Genomic DNA, 24,653 nt, shown 5'->3' with positions numbered 1-24,653 from the left:
TGGTTGTTGTGGTGGTAGTGGTTGTGGTAGTGGTTGTTGTAGTGGTTGTTGTGGTGGTAGTGGTGGTAGTGGTTGTTGTGGTGGTAGTGGTGGTAGTGGTTGTGGTGTTAGTGGTTGTTGTGGTGGTAGTGGTTGTGGTGGTGGTAGTGGTTGTTGTGGTGTTAGTGGTTGTTGTGGTAGTAGTGGTGGTAGTGGTTGTTGTAGTGGTAGTGGTGTTAGTGGTGGTGTTAGTGGTTGTGGTGGTGGTAGTGGTTGTGGTGTTAGTGGTTGTTGTGGTGGTAGTGGTTGTGGTGTTAGTGGTGTTAGTGGTGGTGTTAGTGGTTGTGGTGGTGGTAGTGGTTGTGGTGTTAGTGGTTGTTGTAGTGGTAGTGGTTGTTGTGGTGGTAGTGGTGGTAGTGGTTGTGGTGGTAGTGGTTGTGGTGGTCGTGGTTGTAGTGGTGGTTGTGGTGGTAGTGGTGGTAGTGGTTGTGGTATTAGTGGTTGTTGTGGTGGTAGTGGTTGTGGTGTTAGTGGTTGTTGTGGTGGTAGTGGTTGTGGTGTTAGTGGTTGTTGTGGTAGTGGTTGTGGTGGTGTTAGTGGTTGTTGTGGTGGTAGTGGTTGTGGTGGTCGTGGTTGTTGTGGTGGTAGTGGTTGTGGTGGTCGTGGTTGTAGTGGTGGTCGTGGTGGTCGTGGTTGTTGTGGTGGTAGTGGTTGTGGTGTTAGTGGTTGTTGTGGTGGTAGTGGTTGTCGTATTAGTGGTTGTGGTGGTGGTGGTTGTAGTGGTGGTAGTGGTTGTGGTATTAGTGGTTGTTGTGGTGGTAGTGATTGTGGTGGTCGTGGTTGTTGTGGTGGTAGTGGTTGTGGTGGTAGTGGTTGTGGTGGTGGCCGTGGTTGTAGTGGTAGTGGTTGTAGTGGTGGTAGTGGGGTTTTTTGGTGGTAGTTGTGGTGGTGGTAGTGGTTGTAGTGGTGGTAGTGGGGTTTTTTGGTGGTAGTTGTGGTGGTGGTAGTGGTTGTAGTGGTGGTCGAGGTTGTGGTTGTTGTGGTGGTAGTAGTAGTGGTTGTGGTGGTCGTGGTTGTAGTGGTGGTAGTGGTTGTGGTGGTCGTGGTTGTGGTGGTGGCCGTGGTTGTAGTGGTAGTGGATGTTGTGGTGGTAGTGGGGGTTTTTGGTGGTAGTTGTGGTGGTGGTCGAGGTTGTGGTGGTTGTAGTGGTAGTGGCAGTGGTGGTCGTGGTTGTGGTGATAGTTGTGGTGGTGGTAGTGGTTTGTAGTGGTGGTCGAGGCTGTGGTGGTTGTGGTGGTGGTCGTGGATGTAGTGGTGGTTGTGGTGGTAGTGGTTGTAGTAGTGGTCGAGGTTGTGGTGGTTGTGGTGGTGGTTTATCCACTTCGCCTGCTGCACGTTGGACCACACGAGTTGGAATACGCTTTGGCGCACCCACACTTGACCCCACCGCTCGCGACCCACCACTCAGACGTGGCCGTCGGGAACGTTGCTGGCCCTGCCAGGTGCCGTACGGGTGACGGGGGCTCAACTCGCGCCGCGCTCTCGAGGTTGGCAGCCGCGACGGGAGATGGACTCGAACCGGTGACCGTCCGGTGCTGCTGCTGCTGCTGACCATCGTCACATCACCTAGGGCAGCGCCTCGACTCTCTGTCTCTCTGTCATCACTAGTCACTAGTGTCTACATACACTGGTCACTAGTGTCTACACACCCTACATACACTAGTCACTAGTGTCTACACACCCTACATACACTAGTCACTAGTGTCTACACACCCTACATACACTAGTCACTAGTGTCTACACAACCTACATACACTAGTCACTAGTGTCTACACACCCTACACACACGAGTCACTAGTGTCTACATACACTAGTCACGAGTAAATAAATACCCTACATACACTAGTCACTCGTGTCTACACACCCTACATACACTAGCCACCAGTGTCTACACACCCTACATACACTAGTCACTAGTGACTACATACACTGGTCACTAGTGTCTACACACCCTACATACACTAATCACTAGTGTCTACACACCCTACATACACTAGTCACTAGTGTCTACACACCCTACATACACTAGTCACTAGTGTCTACATACACTGGTCACTAGTGTCTACACACCCTACATACACTAGTCACTAGTGTCTACAGACCCTACATACACTAGTCACTAGTGTCTACACACCCTACATACACTAGTCACTAGTGACTACACACCCTACATACACTAGTCACTAGTGACTACACACCCTACATACACTAGTCACTAGTGTCTACACACCCTACATACACTAGTCACTAGTGACTACATACACTAGTCACTAGTGTCTACACACTCTACATACACTAGTCACTAGTGTCTACATACACTAGTCACTAGTGTCTACACACCCTACATACACTAGTCACTAGTGTCTATACACCCTACATACACTAGTCACTAGTGACTACATACACTAGTCACAAATGTCTACACACCCTACATACACTAGTCACTAGTGTCTACACACCCTACATACACTAGTCACTAGTGTCTACACACCCTACATACACTAGTCACTAGTGTCTACATACACTAGTCACTAGTGACTACACACCCTACATACAATAGTCACTAGTGTCTCCATAACCTACATACACTAGTCACTAGTGTCTACACACCCTACACACACTAGTCACTAGTGTCTACACAACCTACATACGCTAGTCACTAGTGTCTACACACGCTACACACACTAGTCACTAGTGTCTACTCAACCTACATACGCTAGTCACTAGTCTCTACGCACCCTACACACACTAGTGACTAGTGTCTACACAACCTACATACACTAGTCACTAGTGTCTACACACCCTACACACACGAGTCACTAGTGTCTACATACACTAGGCACGAGTAACTAAATACCCTACATACACTAGTCACTCGTGTCTACACACCCTACATACACTAGCCACTAGTGTCTACACACCCTACATACACTAGTCACTAGTGTTTACACACCCTACATACACTAGTCACTAGTGACTACATACACTAGTCACTAGTGATAACACACCCTATATATACTAGTCACTAGTGTCTACACAACCTACATACACTAGTCACTAGTGTCTACACACCCTACATACACTAGTCACTAGTGTCTACACACGCTACATACACTAGTCACTAGTGTCCACACACCCTACATACACTAGTCACTAGTGTCTACACACCCTACATACACTAGTCACTAGTGACTACATACACTAGTCACTAGTGACAACACACCCTACATACACTAGTCACTAGTGTCTACACACCCTACATACACTAGTCACTAGTGTCCACACACCCTACATACACTAGTCACTAGTGTCTACACACCCTACATACACTAGTCACTAATGTCTACACACCCTACATACACTAGTCACTAGTGACTACATACACTAGTCACTAGTGACAACACACCCTACATACACTAGTCACTAGTGTCTACACACCCTACATACACTAGTCACTAGTGTCTACACACCCTACATACACTAGTCACTAGTGTCCACACACCCTACATACACTAGTCACTAGTGTCTACACACCCTACATACACTAGTCACTAGTGACTACATACACTAGTCACTAGTGACAACACACCCTACATACACTAGTCACTAGTGTCTACACACCCTACATACACTAGTCACTAGTGTCTACACACCCTACATACACTAGTCACTAGTGTCTACACACCCTACATACACTAGTCACTAATGTCTACACACCCTACATACACTAGTCACTAATGACTACAAACACTAGTCACTAGTGACTACACACCCTACATACACTAGTCACTAGTGTCTATATACACTAGCCACTAGTGACTACACACCCTACATACACTAGTCACTAGTGACTACATACACTAGTCACTAGTGTCTACACACCCTCCATACACTAGTCACTAGTGTCTACACACCCTACATACACTAGTCACTAGTGTCTACACACCCTACATACACTAGTCACTAGTGTCTACATACACTAGTCACTAGTGTCTACGCACCCTACATACACGAGTCATTAGTGTCTACACACCCTACATACACTAGTCACTAGTGTCTACACACCCTACATACACTAGTCACTAGTGTCTACACACCCTACATACACTAGTCACTAGTGTCTACACACCCTACATACACTAGTCAATAGTGTCTACACACCCTACATACACTAGTCACTAGTGTCTACACACCCTACATACACTAGTCACTAGTGTCTACATACACTAGTCACTAGTGTCTACACAACCTACATACACTAGTCACTAGTGACTACATGCACTAGTCACTAGTGTCTACACACCCTACACACACTAGTCACTAGTGTCTACATACCTTACACACACTAGTCAATAGTGTCTACATACACTACATACACTAGTCACTAGTGTCTACACACCCTACATACACTAGTCATTAGTGACTACACACCCTACATACACTAGTCACTAGTGACTACACACCCTACATTCACTAGTCACTAGTGTCTACACACCCTACATACACTAGTCACTAGTGACTACATACACTAGTCACTAGTGTCTACACACCCTACACACACTAGTCACCAGTGACTACACACCCTACATACGCAAGTCACTAGTGTCTACACACCCTACACACACTAGTCACTAGTGTGTTCACACCCTACATGCACTAGTCACTAGTGTCTACATACACTACATACACTAGTCACTAGTGTCTACACACCCTACACACACTAGTCACTAGTGTCTCCACACACTACACACACTAGTCACTAGTGTCTGCACACCCTACACACACTAGTCACTAGTGTCTACACACCCTACATACACTAGTCACTAGTGTCTATACACCCTACATACACTAGTCACTAGTGACTACATACACTAGTCACAAATGTCTACACACCCTACATACACTAGTCACTAGTGTCTACACACCCTACATACACTAGTCACTAGTGTCTACACACCCTACATACACTAGTCACTAGTGTCTACATACACTAGTCACTAGTGACTACACACCCTACATACAATAGTCACTAGTGTCTCCATAACCTACATACACTAGTCACTAGTGTCTACACACCCTACACACACTAGTCACTAGTGTCTACACAACCTACATACGCTAGTCACTAGTGTCTACACACGCTACACACACTAGTCACTAGTGTCTACTCAACCTACATACGCTAGTCACTAGTCTCTACGCACCCTACACACACTAGTGACTAGTGTCTACACAACCTACATACACTAGTCACTAGTGTCTACACACCCTACACACACGAGTCACTAGTGTCTACATACACTAGGCACGAGTAACTAAATACCCTACATACACTAGTCACTCGTGTCTACACACCCTACATACACTAGCCACTAGTGTCTACACACCCTACATACACTAGTCACTAGTGTTTACACACCCTACATACACTAGTCACTAGTGACTACATACACTAGTCACTAGTGATAACACACCCTACATATACTAGTCACTAGTGTCTACACAACCTACATACACTAGTCACTAGTGTCTACACACCCTACATACACTAGTCACTAGTAACTACACACCCTACACACACTAGTCACTAGTGTCTACATACACTGGTCACTAGTGTCTACACACCCTACATACACTAGTCACTAGTGTCTACATACACTAGTCACTAGTGACTATACACCCTACATACACTAGTCACTATTGTCTCCATAACCTACATACACTAGTCACTAGGGTCTACACACCCTACACACGCTAGTCACTAGTGTCTACACAACCTACATACGCTAGTCACTAGTGTCTACACACCCTACACACACGAGTCACTAGTGTCTACACACCCTACATACACTAGTCACTAGTAACTACACACCCTACATACACTAGTCACTAGTGTCTATATACACTAGCCACTAGTAACTACACACCCTACATACACTAGTCACTAGTGACTACATACACTAGTCACTAGTGTCTACACACCCGACATACACTAGTCACTAGTGTCTACACACCCTACATACACTAGTCACTAGTGTCTACACACCCTACATACACTAGTCACTAGTGTCTACATACACTAGTCACTAGTGTCTACGCACCCTACATACACGAGTCATTAGTGTCTACACACCCTACATACACTAGCCACTAGTGTCTACACACCCAACGTACACTAGTCACTAGTGTTTACACACCCTACATACACTAGTCACTAGTGTCTACACACCCTACATACACTAGTCACTAGTGTCTACACACCCTACATACACTAGTCACTAGTGTCCACACACCCTACATACACTAGTCACTAGTGTCTACACACCCTACATACACTAGTCACTAGTGACTACATACACTAGTCACTAGTGACAACACACCCTACATACACTAGTCACTAGTGTCTACACACCCTACATACACTAGTCACTAGTGTCTACACACCCTACATACACTAGTCACTAGTGTCCACACACCCTACATACACTAGTCACTAGTGTCTACACACCCTACATACACTAGTCACTAGTGACTACATACACTAGTCACTAGGACAACACACCCTACATACACTAGTCACTAGTGTCTACACACCCTACATACACTAGTCACTAGTGTCTACATACACTAGTCACTAGTGACTACACACCCTACATACACTAGTCACTAGTGTCTCCATAACCTACATACACTAGTCACTAGTGTCTACACACCCTACACACACTAGTCACTAGTGTCTACACAACCTACATACGCTAGTCACTAGTGTCTACACACCCTACACACACTAGTCACTAGTGTCTACTCAACCTACATACGCTAGTCACTACTCTCTACACACCCTACACACACTAGTCACTAGTGTCTACACAACCTACATACACTAGTCACTAGTGTCTACACACCCAACGTACACTAGTCACTAGTGTTTACACACCCTACATACACTAGTCACTAGTGACTACATACACTAGTCACTAGTGACAACACACCCTACATACACTAGTCACTAGTGTCTACACACCCTACATACACTAGTCACTAGTGTCTACACACGCTACATACACTAGTCACTAGTGTCCACACACCCTACATACACTAGTCACTAGTGTCTACACACCCTACATACACTAGTCACTAGTGACTACATACACTAGTCACTAGTGACAACACACCCTACATACACTAGTCACTAGTGTCTACACACCCTACATACACTAGTCACTAGTGTCCACACACCCTACATACACTAGTCACTAGTGTCTACACACCCTACATACACTAGTCACTAATGTCTACACACCCTACATACACTAGTCACTAGTGACTACATACACTAGTCACTAGTGACAACACACCCTACATACACTAGTCACTAGTGTCTACACACCCTACATACACTAGTCACTAGTGTCTACACACCCTACATACACTAGTCACTAGTGTCCACACACCCTACATACACTAGTCACTAGTGTCTACACACCCTACATACACTAGTCACTAGTGACTACATACACTAGTCACTAGTGACAACACACCCTACATACACTAGTCACTAGTGTCTACACACCCTACATACACTAGTCACTAGTGTCTACACACCCTACATACACTAGTCACTAGTGTCTACACACCCTACATACACTAGTCACTAATGTCTACACACCCTACATACACTAGTCACTAATGACTACAAACACTAGTCACTAGTGACTACACACCCTACATACACTAGTCACTAGTGTCTATATACACTAGCCACTAGTAACTACACACCCTACATACACTAGTCACTAGTGACTACATACACTAGTCACTAGTGTCTACACACCCTCCATACACTAGTCACTAGTGTCTACACACCCTACATACACTAGTCACTAGTGTCTACACACCCTACATACACTAGTCACTAGTGTCTACATACACTAGTCACTAGTGTCTACGCACCCTACATACACGAGTCATTAGTGTCTACACACCCTACATACACTAGTCACTAGTGTCTACACACCCTACATACACTAGTCACTAGTGTCTACACACCCTACATACACTAGTCACTAGTGTCTACACACCCTACATACACTAGTCAATAGTGTCTACACACCCTACATACACTAGTCACTAGTGTCTACACACCCTACATACACTAGTCACTAGTGTCTACATACACTAGTCACTAGTGTCTACACAACCTACATACACTAGTCACTAGTGACTACATGCACCAGTCACTAGTGTCTACACACCCTACACACACTAGTCACTAGTGTCTACATACCTTACACACACTAGTCAATAGTGTCTACATACACTACATACACTAGTCACTAGTGTCTACACACCCTACATACACTAGTCATTAGTGACTACACACCCTACATACACTAGTCACTAGTGACTACACACCCTACATTCACTAGTCACTAGTGTCTACACACCCTACATACACTAGTCACTAGTGACTACATACACTAGTCACTAGTGTCTACACACCCTACACACACTAGTCACCAGTGACTACACACCCTACATACGCAAGTCACTAGTGTCTACACACCCTACACACACTAGTCACTAGTGTGTTCACACCCTACATGCACTAGTCACTAGTGTCTACATACACTACATACACTAGTCACTAGTGTCTACACACCCTACACACACTAGTCACTAGTGTCTCCACACACTACACACACTAGTCACTAGTGTCTGCACACCCTACACACACTAGTCACTAGTGTCTACACACTCTACATACACTAGTCACTAGTGTCTACACACACTACATACACTGGTCACTAGTGTCTACACACCCTACATACACTAGTCACTAGTGTCTACACACCCTACATACACTAGTCACTAGTGTCTACACACCCTACATGCACTAGTCACTAGTGTCTACACACCCTACACACACTAGTCACTAGTGTCTACACACCTTACACACACTAGTCACTAGTGTCTACACACACTACACACACTGGTCACTAGTGTCTATACGTCCTACACACACTAGTCACTAGTGTCTACACACCCTCACACACTATTCACCAGTGACTACACACCCTACATACGCAAGTCACTAGTGTCTACACACCCTACACACACTAGTCACTAGTGTCTACACACCTTACACACACTAGTCACTAGTGTCTACATACACTAGATACACTAGTCACTAGTGTCTACACACCTTACACACACTAGTCACTAGTGTCTACACACACTACACACACTAGTCACTAGTGTCTACATACACTACATACACTAGTCACTAGTGACTACACACCCTACATACACTAGTCACTAGTGACTACACACCCTACATACACTAGTCACTAGTGTCTACACACGCTACATACACTAGTCACTAGTGACTACATACACTAGTCACTAGTGTCTACACACCCTACACACACTAGTCACCAGTGACTACACACCCTACATACGCAAGTTACTAGTGTCTACACACCCTACACACACTAGTCACTAGTGTGTTCACACCCTACATGCACTAGTCACTAGTGTCTACATACACTATATACACTAGTCACTAGTGTCTACACACCCTACACACACTAGTCACTAGTGTCTCCACACACTACACACACTAGTCACTAGTGTCTGCACACCCTACACACACTAGTCACTAGTGTCTACACACTCTACATACACTAGTCACTAGTGTCTACACACACTACATACACTGGTCACTAGTGTCTACACACCCTACATACACTAGTCACTAGTGTCTACACACCCTACATACACTAGTCACTAGTGTCTACACACCCTACATACACTAGTCACTAGTGTCTACACACCCTACATGCACTAGTCACTAGTGTCTACACACCCTACACACACTAGTCACTAGTGTCTACACTCCTTACACACACTAGTGACTAGTGTCTACACACACTACACACACTGGTCACTAGTGTCTATACGTCCTACACACACTAGTCACTAGTGTCTACACACCCTACACACACTATTCACCAGTGACTACACACCCTACATACGCAAGTCACTAGTGTCTACACACCCTACACACACTAGTTACTAGTGTGTTCACACCCTACATGCACTAGTCACTAGTGTCTACATACACTACATACACTAGTCACTAGTGTCTATACACCCTACACACACTAGTCACTAGTGTCTACACACACTAGTCACTAGTGTCTGCACACCCTACACACACTAGTCACTAGTGTCTACACACTCTACATACACTAGTCACTAGTGTCTACAAACACTACATACACTAGTCACTAGTGTCTACACACCCTACATACACCAGTCACTAGTGTCTACACACCCTACATACACTAGTCACTAGTGTCTACACACCCTACATACACTAGTAACTAGTGTCTACACACCCTACATGCACTAGTCACTAGTGTCTACACACCCTACACACACTAGTCACTAGTGTCTACACACCTTACACACACTAGTCACTAGTGTCTACACACACTACACACACTGGTCACTAGTGTCTATACATCCTACACACACTAGTCACTAGTGTCTACACACCCTACACACACTAGTCACTAGTGTCTACACACACTACTTACACTAGTCACTAGTGTCTACACACCCTACACACACTAGTCACTAGTGTCTACACACCCTACATACACTAGTCACTAGTGTCTACACACCCTACATACACTAGTCACTAGTGTCTACACACCCTACATACACTAGTCACTAGTGTCTACACACCCTACACACACTAGCCACTAGTGTCTACACACTGTACATACACTAGTCACTAGTGTCTACACACACTACACACACTAATCACTAGTGTCTACACACCCTACATACACTAGTCACTAGTGACTACACACCCTACATACACTAGTCACTAGTGACTACACACCCTACATACACTAGTCACTAGTGTCTACACACGCTACATACACTAGTCACTAGTGACTACATACACTAGTCACTAGTGTGTTCACACCCTACATGCACTAGTCACTAGTGTCTACATACACTACATACACTAGTCACTAGTGTCTACACACCCTACACACACTAGTCACTAGTATCTCCACACACTACACACACTAGTCACTAGTGTCTGCACGCCCTACACATACTAGTCACTAGGGTCTACACACTCTACATACACCAGTCACTAGTGTCTACACACACTACATACACTGGTCACTAGTGTCTACACACCCTACATACACTAGTCACTAGTGTCTACACACCCTAAATACACTAGTCACTAGTGTCTACACACCCTACATACACTAGTCACTAGTGACTACATACACTAGTCACTAGTGACAACACACCCTACATACACTAGTCACTAGTGTCTACACACCCTACATACACTAGTCACTAGTGTCTACACACCCTACATACACTAGTCACTAGTGTCCACACACCCTACATACACTAGTCACTAGTGTCTACACACCCTACATACACTAGTCACTAGTGACTACATACACTAGTCACTAGGACAACACACCCTACATACACTAGTCACTAGTGTCTACACACCCTACATACACTAGTCACTAGTGTCTACATACACTAGTCACTAGTGACTACACACCCTACATACACTAGTCACTAGTGTCTCCATAACCTACATACACTAGTCACTAGTGTCTACACACCCTACACACACTAGTCACTAGTGTCTACACAACCTACATACGCTAGTCACTAGTGTCTACACACCCTACACACACTAGTCACTAGTGTCTACTCAACCTACATACGCTAGTCACTAGTCTCTGCACACCCTACACACACTAGTCACTAGTGTCTACACAACCTACATACACTAGTCACTAGTGTCTACACACCCAACGTACACTAGTCACTAGTGTTTACACACCCTACATACACTAGTCACTAGTGACTACATACACTAGTCACTAGTGACAACACACCCTACATACACTAGTCACTAGTGTCTACACACCCTACATACACTAGTCACTAGTGTCTACACACGCTACATACACTAGTCACTAGTGTCCACACACCCTACATACACTAGTCACTAGTGTCTACACACCCTACATACACTAGTCACTAGTGACTACATACACTAGTCATTAGTGACAACACACCCTACATACACTAGTCACTAGTGTCCACACACCCTACATACACTAGTCACTAGTGTCTACACACCCTACATACACTAGTCACTAATGTCTACACACCCTACATACACTAGTCACTAGTGACTACATACACTAGTCACTAGTGACAACACACCCTACATACACTAGTCACTAGTGTCTACACACCCTACATACACTAGTCACTAGTGTCTACACACCCTACATACACTAGTCACTAGTGTCCACACACCCTACATACACTAGTCACTAGTGTCTACACACCCTACATACACTAGTCACTAGTGAATACATACACTAGTCACTAGTGACAACACACCCTACATACACTAGTCACTAGTGTCTACACACCCTACATACACTAGTCACTAGTGTCTACACACCCTACATACACTAGTCACTAGTGTCTACACACCCTACATACACTAGTCACTAATGTCTACACACCCTACATACACTAGTCACTAATGACTACAAACACTAGTCACTAGTGACTACACACCCTACATACACTATTCACTAGTGTCTATATACACTAGCCACTAGTAACTACACACCCTACATACACTAGTCACTAGTGACTACATACACTAGTCACTAGTGTCTACACACCCTACATACACTAGTCACTAGTGTCTACACACCCTACATACACTAGTCACTAGTGTCTACACACCCTACATACACTAGTCACTAGTGTCTACATACACTAGTCACTAGTGTCTACGCACCCTACATACACGAGTCATTAGTGTCTACACACCCTACATACACTAGTCACTAGTGTCTACACACCCTACATACACTAGTCACTAGTATCTACTCAACCTACATACCCTAGTCACTAGTCTCTACACACCCTACACACACTAGTCACTAGTGTCTACACAACCTACATACACTAGTCACTAGTGTCTACACACCCTACACACACGAGTCACTAGTGTCTACATACACTAGGCACGAGTAACTACATACCCTACATACACTAGTCACTCGTGTCTACACACCCTACATACACTAGCCACTAGTGTCTACACACCCAACGTACACTAGTCACTAGTGTTTACACACCCTACATACACTAGTCACTAGTGACTACATACACTAGTCACTAGTGACAACACACCCTACATACACTAGTCACTAGTGTCTACACACCCTACATACACTAGTCACTAGTGTCTACACACCCTACATACACTAGTCACTAGTGTCTACACACCCTACATACACTAGTCACTAGTGTCTACACACCCTACATACACTAGTCACTAGTGACTAAAAACACTAGTCACTAGTGACTACACACCCTACATACACTAGCCACTAGTGTCTATATACACTAGCCACTAGTAACTACACACCCTACATACACTAGTCACTAGTGACTACATACACTAGTCACTAGTGTCTACACACCCTCCATACACTAGTCACTAGTGTCTACACACCCTACATACACTAGTCACTAGTGTCTACACACCCTACATACACTAGTCACTAGTGTCTACATACACTAGTCACTAGTGTCTATGCACCCTACATACACGAGTCATTAGTGTCTACACACCCTACATACACTAGTCACTAGTGTCTACACACCCTACATACACTAGTCACTAGTGTCTACACACCCTACATACACTAGTCACTAGTGTCTACACACCCTACATACACTAGTCAATAGTGTCTACACACCCTACATACACTAGTCACTAGTGTCTACACACCCTACATACACTAGTCACTAGTGTCTACATACACTAGTCACTAGTGTCTACACAACCTACATACACTAGTCACTAGTGACTACATGCACTAGTCACTAGTGTCTACACACCCTACACACACTAGTCACTAGTGTCTACATACCTTACACACACTAGTCACTAGTGTCTACATACACTACATACACTAGTCACTAGTGTCTACACACCCTACATACACTAGTCATTAGTGACTACACACCCTACATACACTAGTCACTAGTGACTACACACCCTACATTCACTAGTCACTAGTGTCTACACACCCTACATACACTAGTCACTAGTGACTACATACACTAGTCACTAGTGTCTACACACCCTACACACACTAGTCACCAGTGACTACACACCCTACATACGCAAGTCACTAGTGTCTACACACCCTACACACACTAGTCACTAGTGTGTTCACACCCTACATGCACTAGTCACTAGTGTCTACATACACTACATACACTAGTCACTAGTGTCTACACACCCTACACACACTAGTCACTAGTGTCTCCACACACTACAGACACTAGTCACTAGTGTCTGCACACCCTACACACACTAGTCACTAGTGTCTACACACTCTACATACACTAGTCACTAGTGTCTACACACACTACATACACTGGTCACTAGTGTCTACACACCCTACATACACTAGTCACTAGTGTCTACACACCCTACATACACTAGTCACTAGTGTCTACACACCCTACATGCACTAGTCACTAGTGTCTACACACCCTACACACACTAGTCACTAGTGTCTACACACCTTACACACACTAGTCACTAGTTTCTACACACACTACACACACTGGTCACTAGTGTCTATACGTCCTACACACACTAGTCACTAGTGTCTACACACCCTACACACACTATTCACCAGTGACTACACACCCTACATACGCAAGTCACTAGTGTCTACACACCCTACACACACTAGTCACTAGTGTCTACACACACTACACACACTGGTCTCTAGTGTCTATACATCCTACACACACTAGTCACTAGTGTCTACACACCCTACACACACTAGTCACTAGTGTCTACACACACTACTTACACTAGTCACTAGTGACAACACACCCTACATGCACTAGTCACTAGTGTCTACACACCCTACACACACTAGTCACTAGTGTCTACACACCTTACACACACTAGTCACTAGTGTCTACACACACTACACACACTGGTCACTAGTGTCTATACATCCTACACACACTAGTCACTAGTGTCTACACACCCTACACACACTAGTCACTAGTGTCTACACACACTACTTACACTAGTCACTAGTGTCTACACACCCTACACACACTAGTCACTAGTGTCTACACACCCTACATACACTAGTCACTAGTGTCTACACACCCTACATACACTAGTCACTAGTGTCTACACACCCTACATACACTAGTCACTAGTGTCTACACACCCTACACACACTAGTCACTAGTGTCTACACACTGTACATACACTAGTCACTAGTGTCTACACACACTACACACACTAATCACTAGTGTCTACACACCCTACATACACTAGTCACTAGTGACTACACACCCTACATACACTAGTCACTAGTGACTACACACCCTACATACACTAGTCACTAGTGTCTACACACGCTACATACACTAGTCACTAGTGACTACATACACTAGTCACTAGTGTGTTCACACCCTACATGCACTAGTCACTAGTGTCTACATACACTACATACACTAGTCACTAGTGTCTACACACCCTACACACACTAGTCACTAGTATCTCCACACACTACACACACTAGTCACTAGTGTCTGCACACCCTACACACACTAGTCACTAGTGTCTACACACTCTACATACACTAGTCACTAGTGTCTACACACACTACATACACTGGTCACTAGTGTCTACACACCCTACATACACTAGTCACTAGTGTCTACACACCCTACATACACTAGTCACTAGTGTCTACACACCCTACATACACTAGTCACTAGTGACTACATACACTAGTCACTAGTGACAACACACCCTACATACACTAGTCACTAGTGTCTACACACCCTACATACACTAGTCACTAGTGTCTACACACCCTACATACACTAGTCACTAGTGTCCACACACCCTACATACACTAGTCACTAGTGTCTACACACCCTACATACACTAGTCACTAGTGACTACATACACTAGTCACTAGGACAACACACCCTACATACACTAGTCACTAGTGTCTACACACCCTACATACACTAGTCACTAGTGTCTACATACACTAGTCACTAGTGACTACACACCCTACATACACTAGTCACTAGTGTCTCCATAACCTACATACACTAGTCACTAGTGTCTACACACCCTACAGACACTAGTCACTAGTGTCTACACAACCTACATACGCTAGTCACTAGTGTCTACACACCCTACACACACTAGTCACTAGTGTCTACTCAACCTACATACGCTAGTCACTAGTCTCTACACACCCTACACACACTAGTCACTAGTGTCTACACAACCTACATACACTAGTCACTAGTATCTACACACCCAACGTACACTAGTCACTAGTGTTTACACACCCTACATACACTAGTCACTAGTGACTACATACACTAGTCACTAGTGACAACACACCCTACATACACTAGTCAATAGTGTCTACACACCCTACATACACTAGTCACTAGTGTCTACACACGCTACATACACTAGTCACTAGTGTCCACACACCCTACATACACTAGTCACTAGTGTCTACACACCCTACATACACTAGTCACTAGTGACTACATACACTAGTCATTAGTGACAACACACCCTACATACACTAGTCACTAGTGTCTACACACCCTACATACACTAGTCACTAGTGTCCACACACCCTACATACACTAGTCACTAGTGTCTACACACCCTACATACACTAGTCACTAATGTCTACACACCCTACATACACTAGTCACTAGTGACTACATACACTAGTCACTAGTGACAACACACCCTACATACACTAGTCACTAGTGTCTACACACCCTACATACACTAGTCACTAGTGTCTACACACCCTACATACACTAGTCACTAGTGTCCACACACCCTACATACACTAGTCACTAGTGTCTACACACCCTACATACACTAGTCACTAGTGACTACATACACTAGTCACTAGTGACAACACACCCTACATACACTAGTCACTAGTGTCTACACACCCTACATACACTAGTCACTAGTGTCTACACACCCTACATACACTAGTCACTAGTGTCTACACACCCTACATACACTAGTCACTAATGTCTACACACCCTACATACACTAGTCACTAATGACTACAAACACTAGTCACTAGTGACTACACACCCTACATACACTAGTCACTAGTGTCTATATACACTAGCCACTAGTAACTACACACCCTACATACACTAGTCACTAGTGACTACATACACTAGTCACTAGTGTCTACACACCCTACATACACTAGTCACTAGTGTCTACACACCCTACATACACTAGTCACTAGTGTCTACACACCCTACATACACTAGTCACTAGTGTCTACATACACTAGTCACTAGTGTCTACGCACCCTACATACACGAGTCATTAGTGTCTACACACCCTACATACACTAGTCACTAGTGTCTACACACCCTACATACACTAGTCACTAGTATCTACTCAACCTACATACGCTAGTCACTAGTCTCTACACACCCTACACACACTAGTCACTAGTGTCTACACAACCTACATACACTAGTCACTAGTGTCTACACACCCTACACACACGAGTCACTAGTGTCTACATACACTAGGCACGAGTAACTACATACCCTACATACACTAGTCACTCGTGTCTACACACCCTACATACACTAGCCACTAGTGTCTACACACCCAACGTACACTAGTCACTAGTGTTTACACACCCTACATACACTAGTCACTAGTGACTACATACACTAGTCACTAGTGACAACACACCCTACATACACTAGTCACTAGTGTCTACACACCCTACATACACTATTCACTAGTGTCTACACACCCTACATACACTAGTCACTAGTGTCTACACACCCTACATACACTAGTCACTAGTGTCTACACACCCTACATACACTAGTCACTAGTGACTAAAAACACTAGTCACTAGTGACTACACACCCTACATACACTAGTCACTAGTGTCTATATACACTAGCCACTAGTAACTACACACCCTACATACACTAGTCACTAGTGACTACATACACTAGTCACTAGTGTCTACACACCCTCCATACACTAGTCACTAGTGTCTACACACCCTACATACACTAGTCACTAGTGTCTACACACCCTACATACACTAGTCACTAGTGTCTACATACACTAGTCACTAGTGTCTACGCACCCTACATACACGAGTCATTAGTGTCTACACACCCTACATACACTAGTCACTAGTGTCTACACACCCTACATACACTAGTCACTAGTGTCTACACACCCTACATACACTAGTCACTAGTGTCTACACACCCTACATACACTAGTCAATAGTGTCTACACACCCTACATACACTAGTCACTAGTGTCTACACACCATACATACACTAGTCACTAGTGTCTACATACACTAGTCACTAGTGTCTACACAACCTACATACACTAGTCACTAGTGACTACATGCACTAGTCACTAGTGTCTACACACCCTACACACACTAGTCACTAGTGTCTACATACCTTACACACACTAGTCACTAGTGTCTACATACACTACATACACTAGTCACTAGTGTCTACACACCCTACATACACTAGTCATTAGTGACTACACACCCTACATACACTAGTCACTAGTGACTACACAACCTACATTCACTAGTCACTAGTGTCTACACACCCTACATACACTAGTCACTAGTGACTACATACACTAGTCACTAGTGTCTACACACCCTACACACACTAGTCACCAGTGACTACACACCCTACATACGCAAGTCACTAGTGTCTACACACCCTACACACACTAGTCACTAGTGTGTTCACACCCTACATGCACTAGTCACTAGTGTCTACATACACTACATACACTAGTCACTAGTGTCTACACACCCTACACACACTAGTCACTAGTGTCTCCACACACTACACACACTAGTCACTAGTGTCTACACACTCTACATACACTAGTCACTAGTGTCTACACACACTACATACACTGGTCACTAGTGTCTACACACCCTACATACACTAGTCACTAGTGTCTACACACCCTACATACACTAGTCACTAGTGTCTACACACCCTACATGCACTAGTCACTAGTGTCTACACACCCTACACACACTAGTCACTAGTGTCTACACACCTTACACACACTAGTCACTAGTTTCTACACACACTACACACACTGGTCACTAGTGTCTATACGTCCTACACACACTAGTCACTAGTGTCTACACACCCTACACACACTATTCACCAGTGACTACACACCCTACATACGCAAGTCACTAGTGTCTACACACCCTACACACACTAGTCACTAGTGTCTACACACCTTACACACACTAGTCACTAGTGTCTACATACACTACATACACTAGTCACTAGTGTCTACACACCTTACACACACTAGTCACTAGTGTCTACACACACTACACACACTAGTCACTAGTGTCTACATACACTACATACACTAGTCACTAGTGACTACACACCCTACATACACTAGTCACTAGTGACTACACACCCTACATACACTAGTCACTAGTGTCTACACATGCTACATACACTAGTCACTAGGACTACATACACTAGTCACTAGTGTCTACACACCCTACACACACTAGTCACCAGTGACTACACACCCTACATACGCAAGTCACTAGTGTCTACACACCCTACACACACTAGTCACTAGTGTGTTCACACCCTACATGCACTAGTCACTAGTGTCTACATACACTATATACACTAGTCACTAGTGTCTACACACCCTACACACACTAGTCACTAGTGTCTCCACACACTACACACACTAGTCACTAGTGTCTGCACACCCTACACACACTAGTCACTAGTGTCTACACACTCTACATACACTAGTCACTAGTGTCTACACACACTACATACACTGGTCACTAGTGTCTACACACCCTACATACACTAGTCACTAGTGTCTACACACCCTACATACACTAGTCACTAGTGTCTACACACCCTACATACACTAGTCACTAGTGTCTACATACACTATATACACTAGTCACTAGTGTCTACACACCCTACACACACTAGTCACTAGTGTCTCCACACACTACACACACTAGTCACTAGTGTCTGCACACCCTACACACACTAGTCACTAGTGTCTACACACTCTACATACACTAGTCACTAGTGTCTACACACACTACACACACTGGTCACTAGTGTCTATACGTCCTACACACACTAGTCACTAGTGTCTACACACCCTACACACACTATTCACCAGTGACTACACACCCTACATACGTAAGTCACTAGTGTCTACACACCCTACACACACTAGTCACTAGTGTGTTCACACCCTACATGCACTAGTCACTAGTGTCTACATACACTACATACACTAGTCACTAGTGTCTACACATCCTACACACACTAGTCACTAGTGTCTACACACACTAGTCACTAGTGTCTGCACACCCTACACACACTAGTCACTAGTGTCTACACACTCTACATACACTAGTCACTAGTGTCTACAAACACTACATACACTAGTCACTAGTGTCTACACACCCTACATACACCAGTCACTAGTGTCTACACACCCTACATACACTAGTCACTAGTGTCTACACACCCTACATACACTAGTCACTAGTGTCTACACACCCTACATGCACTAGTCACTAGTGTCTACACACCCTACACACACTAGTCACTAGTGTCTACACACCTTACACACACTAGTCACTAGTGTCTACACACACTACACACACTGGTCACTAGTGTCTATACATCCTACACACACTAGTCACTAGTGTCTACACACCCTTCACACACTAGTCACTAGTGTCTACACACACTACTTACACTAGTCACTAGTGTCTACACACCCTACACACACTAGTCACTAGTGTCTACACACCCTACATACACTAGTCACTAGTGTCTATACACCCTACATACACTAGTCACTAGTGTCTACACACCCTACATACACTAGTCACTAGTGTCTACACACCCTACACACACTAGTCACTAGTGTCTACACACTGTACATACACTAGTCACTAGTGTCTACACACACTACACACACTAATCACTAGTGTCTACACACCCTACATACACTAGTCACTAGTGACTACACACCCTACATACACTAGTCACTAGTGACTACACACCCTACATACACTAGTCACTAGTGTCTACACACGCTACATACACTAGTCACTAGTGACTACATACACTAGTCAATAGTGTGTTCACACCCTACATGCACTAGTCACTAGTGTCTACATACACTACATACACTAGTCACTAGTGTCTACACACCCTACACACACTAGTCACTAGTATCTCCACACACTACACACACTAGTCACTAGTGTCTGCACACCCTACACACACTAGTCACTAGTGTCTACACACTCTACATACACTAGTCACTAGTGTCTACACACACTACATACACTGGTCACTAGTGTCTACACACCCTACATACACTAGTCACTAGTGTCTACACACCCTACATACACTAGTCACTAGTGTCTACACACCCTACATACACTAGTCACTAGTGTCTACACACCCTACATGCACTAGTCACTAGTGTCTACACACCCTACACACACTAGTCACTAGTGTCTACACACCTTACACACACTAGTCACTAGTGTCTACACACACTACACACACTGGTCACTAGTGTCTATACGTCCTAAACAAACTAGTCACTAGTGTCTACACACCCTACACACACTATTCACCAGTGACTACACACCCTACATACGCAAGTCACTAGTGTCTACACACCCTACACACACTAGTCACTAGTGTCTACACACCTTACACACACTAGTCACTAGTGTCTACATACACTACATACACTAGTCACTAGTGTCTACACACCCTACATACACTAGTCACTAGTGACTACACACCCTACATACACTAGTCACTAGTGACTACACACCCTACATACACTAGTCACTAGTGTCTACACACGCTACATACACTAGTCACTAGTGACTACATACACTAGTCACTAGTGTCTACACACCCTACACACACTAGTCACCAGTGACTACACACCCTACATACGCAAGTCACTAGTGTCTACACACCCTACACACACTAGTCACTAGTGTGTTCACACCCTACATGCACTAGTCACTAGTGTCTACATACACTACATACACTAGTCACTAGTGTCTACACACCCTACACACACTAGTCACTAGTGTCTCCACACACTACACACACTAGTCACTAGTGTCTGCACACCCTACACACACTAGTCACTAGTGTCTACACACTCTACATACACTAGTCACTAGTGTCTACACACACTACATACACTGGTCACTAGTGTCTACACACCCTACATACACTAGTCACTAGTGTCTACACACCCTACATACACTAGTCACTAGTGTCTACACACCCTACATACACTAGTGTCTACACACCCTACATGCACTAGTCACTAGTGTCTACACACCCTACACACACTAGTCACTAGTGTCTACACACCTTACACACACTAGTCACTAGTGTCTACACACACTACACACACTGGTCACTAGTGTCTATACGTCCTACACACACTAGTCACTAGTGTCTACACACCCTACACACACTATTCACCAGTGACTACACACCCTACATACGCAAGTCACTAGTGTCTACACACCCTACACACACTAGTCACTAGTGTGTTCACACCCTACATGCACTAGTCACTAGTGTCTACACACCCTACACACACTAGTCACTAGTGTCTACACACACTAGTCACTAGTGTCTGCACACCCTACACACACTAGTCACTAGTGTCTACACACTCTACATACACTAGTCACTAGTGTCTACACACACTACATACACTAGTCACTAGTGTCTACACACCCTACATACACCAGTCACTAGTGTCTACACACCCTACATACACTAGTCACTAGTGTCTACACACCCTACATACACTAGTCACTAGTGTCTACACACCCTACATGCACTAGTCACTAGTGTCTACACACCCTACACACACTAGTCACTAGTGTCTACACACCTTACACACACTAGTCACTAGTGACTACACACACTACACATACTGGTCACTAGTGTCTATACATCCTACACACACTAGTCACTAGTGTCTACACACCCTACACACACTAGTCACTAGTGTCTACACACACTACTTACACTAGTCACTAGTGTCTACACACCCTACACACACTAGTCGCTAGTGTCTACACACCCTACATACACTAGTCACTAGTGTCTACACACCCTACATACACTAGTCACTAGTGTCTACACACCCTACATACACTAGTCACTAGTGTCTACACACCCTACACACACTAGTCACTAGTGTCTACACACTGTACATACACTAGTCACTAGTGTCTACACACACTACACACACTAATCACTAGTGTCTACACACCCTACATACACTAGTCACTAGTGTCTACACACCCTACACACACTAGTCACTAGTGTCTACACACTCTACATACACTGGAGTCACGTGATGTTGATTCGCTAACAGCACTTGCCCCAAAAGTATGTTATGGCTGTAGGGGGCATCTTTATCAGAATCAGAATATTTATTTATGCTGCAGGAGGAATCCGATGAACTACAAAGCTCTTCTTCACAGATGTCCAGTAGGGGCAGGTCAGAACGTTATAACAACAAACAATACAAAAACACGATAGGAGTGCAAATTATAGGGAAGTTAAACAAATCACTTGAATAAATGCAACTCAAACTAAACAATTTTCATCTTACTACGTAAGGCCCACGGAGCTGTTAGCTTCTTTTTTTATCAAAAGCGACCTGGCTATCACAAATGACAGCTCAACGAAGTGGCTTATCACATGGAAATGTATAGCAGCCAAATCACGTGGACATTAAATTGTCTTTCTGTGTGCAGAAGCACTGCAGGGTGGACAGCAGCACGGGGAATTCCTGAGCTGAGGTCATCGCGATGTCAAGCCCAGGCGATGCCGAGGAAGACGTCACATCTGGCCTCGCCGGTCTGGGCTGGGAGGCGGCTGCGGGGACCGCAGAAGGGGACGGGGAGGCCCCCAGGGAGGCCCGCAGGCTGCAAGGCCACGCAGCTGCCCTCTGCGTGGCCTCCGGGCGCCTGGCCGCGTGGCTCAGCCGGACGCTGGGGTCCATCGAGCGCACGTGAGCATCAGCACCTCGTGCACCATGTGCACGTGCGGTCATCTCGGCATGCGAGCCTCCCGCTACTCGTGCGGTTATGGCCAAATTTGCAAACAAGACCTGGGGGATCGGCACGATGCGCAAGTGAAACAACACAAAGTGCAGCAGTTACATTTACATCAACAAACAACGGCAATGTCCTGCATGTCTGCTCATCGGTGACCTTACTTGAGACAATTCTGCACCTCATTGGTAGAGAACACAGTTGGATAGAAGACTTTTTTTA

The 24,653-nt window shown here is 44.6% G+C and overlaps 1 protein-coding gene across 2 annotated transcripts in view; it reads left to right on the top strand.

Annotated features, from left to right (window-relative positions):
• Window positions 1-1,026: 1,026 nt before the first annotated feature.
• NOXRED1 (NADP dependent oxidoreductase domain containing 1) overlaps window positions 1,027-24,653 on the top strand; it is a 48,789-nt gene continuing 25,162 nt past the window's right edge. The window contains exons 1-2 of one of the 2 annotated variants that reach the window (XM_032956215.2): window positions 1,027-1,526; window positions 24,132-24,388. In XM_032956215.2, coding sequence (XP_032812106.2) covers window positions 24,186-24,388 — 203 coding nt within the window. In that variant the 5' untranslated portion in view covers window positions 1,027-1,526; window positions 24,132-24,185. Of the gene's footprint in view, window positions 1,527-23,712; window positions 24,389-24,653 lie in introns of those variants that run through there. The other variant, XM_076067596.1, reaches the window with a different exon arrangement.

Source organism: Petromyzon marinus, chromosome 17 (assembly GCF_048934315.1).
Source record: "Petromyzon marinus isolate PM22_M1 ecotype Great Lakes invasive population chromosome 17, UKy_Petmar_22M1.pri1.0, whole genome shotgun sequence".
In the NCBI taxonomy this organism is placed as follows: Eukaryota; Metazoa; Chordata; class Hyperoartia; order Petromyzontiformes; family Petromyzontidae; genus Petromyzon; species Petromyzon marinus.
This window is presented reverse-complemented; position numbering and strand designations above follow the sequence as displayed.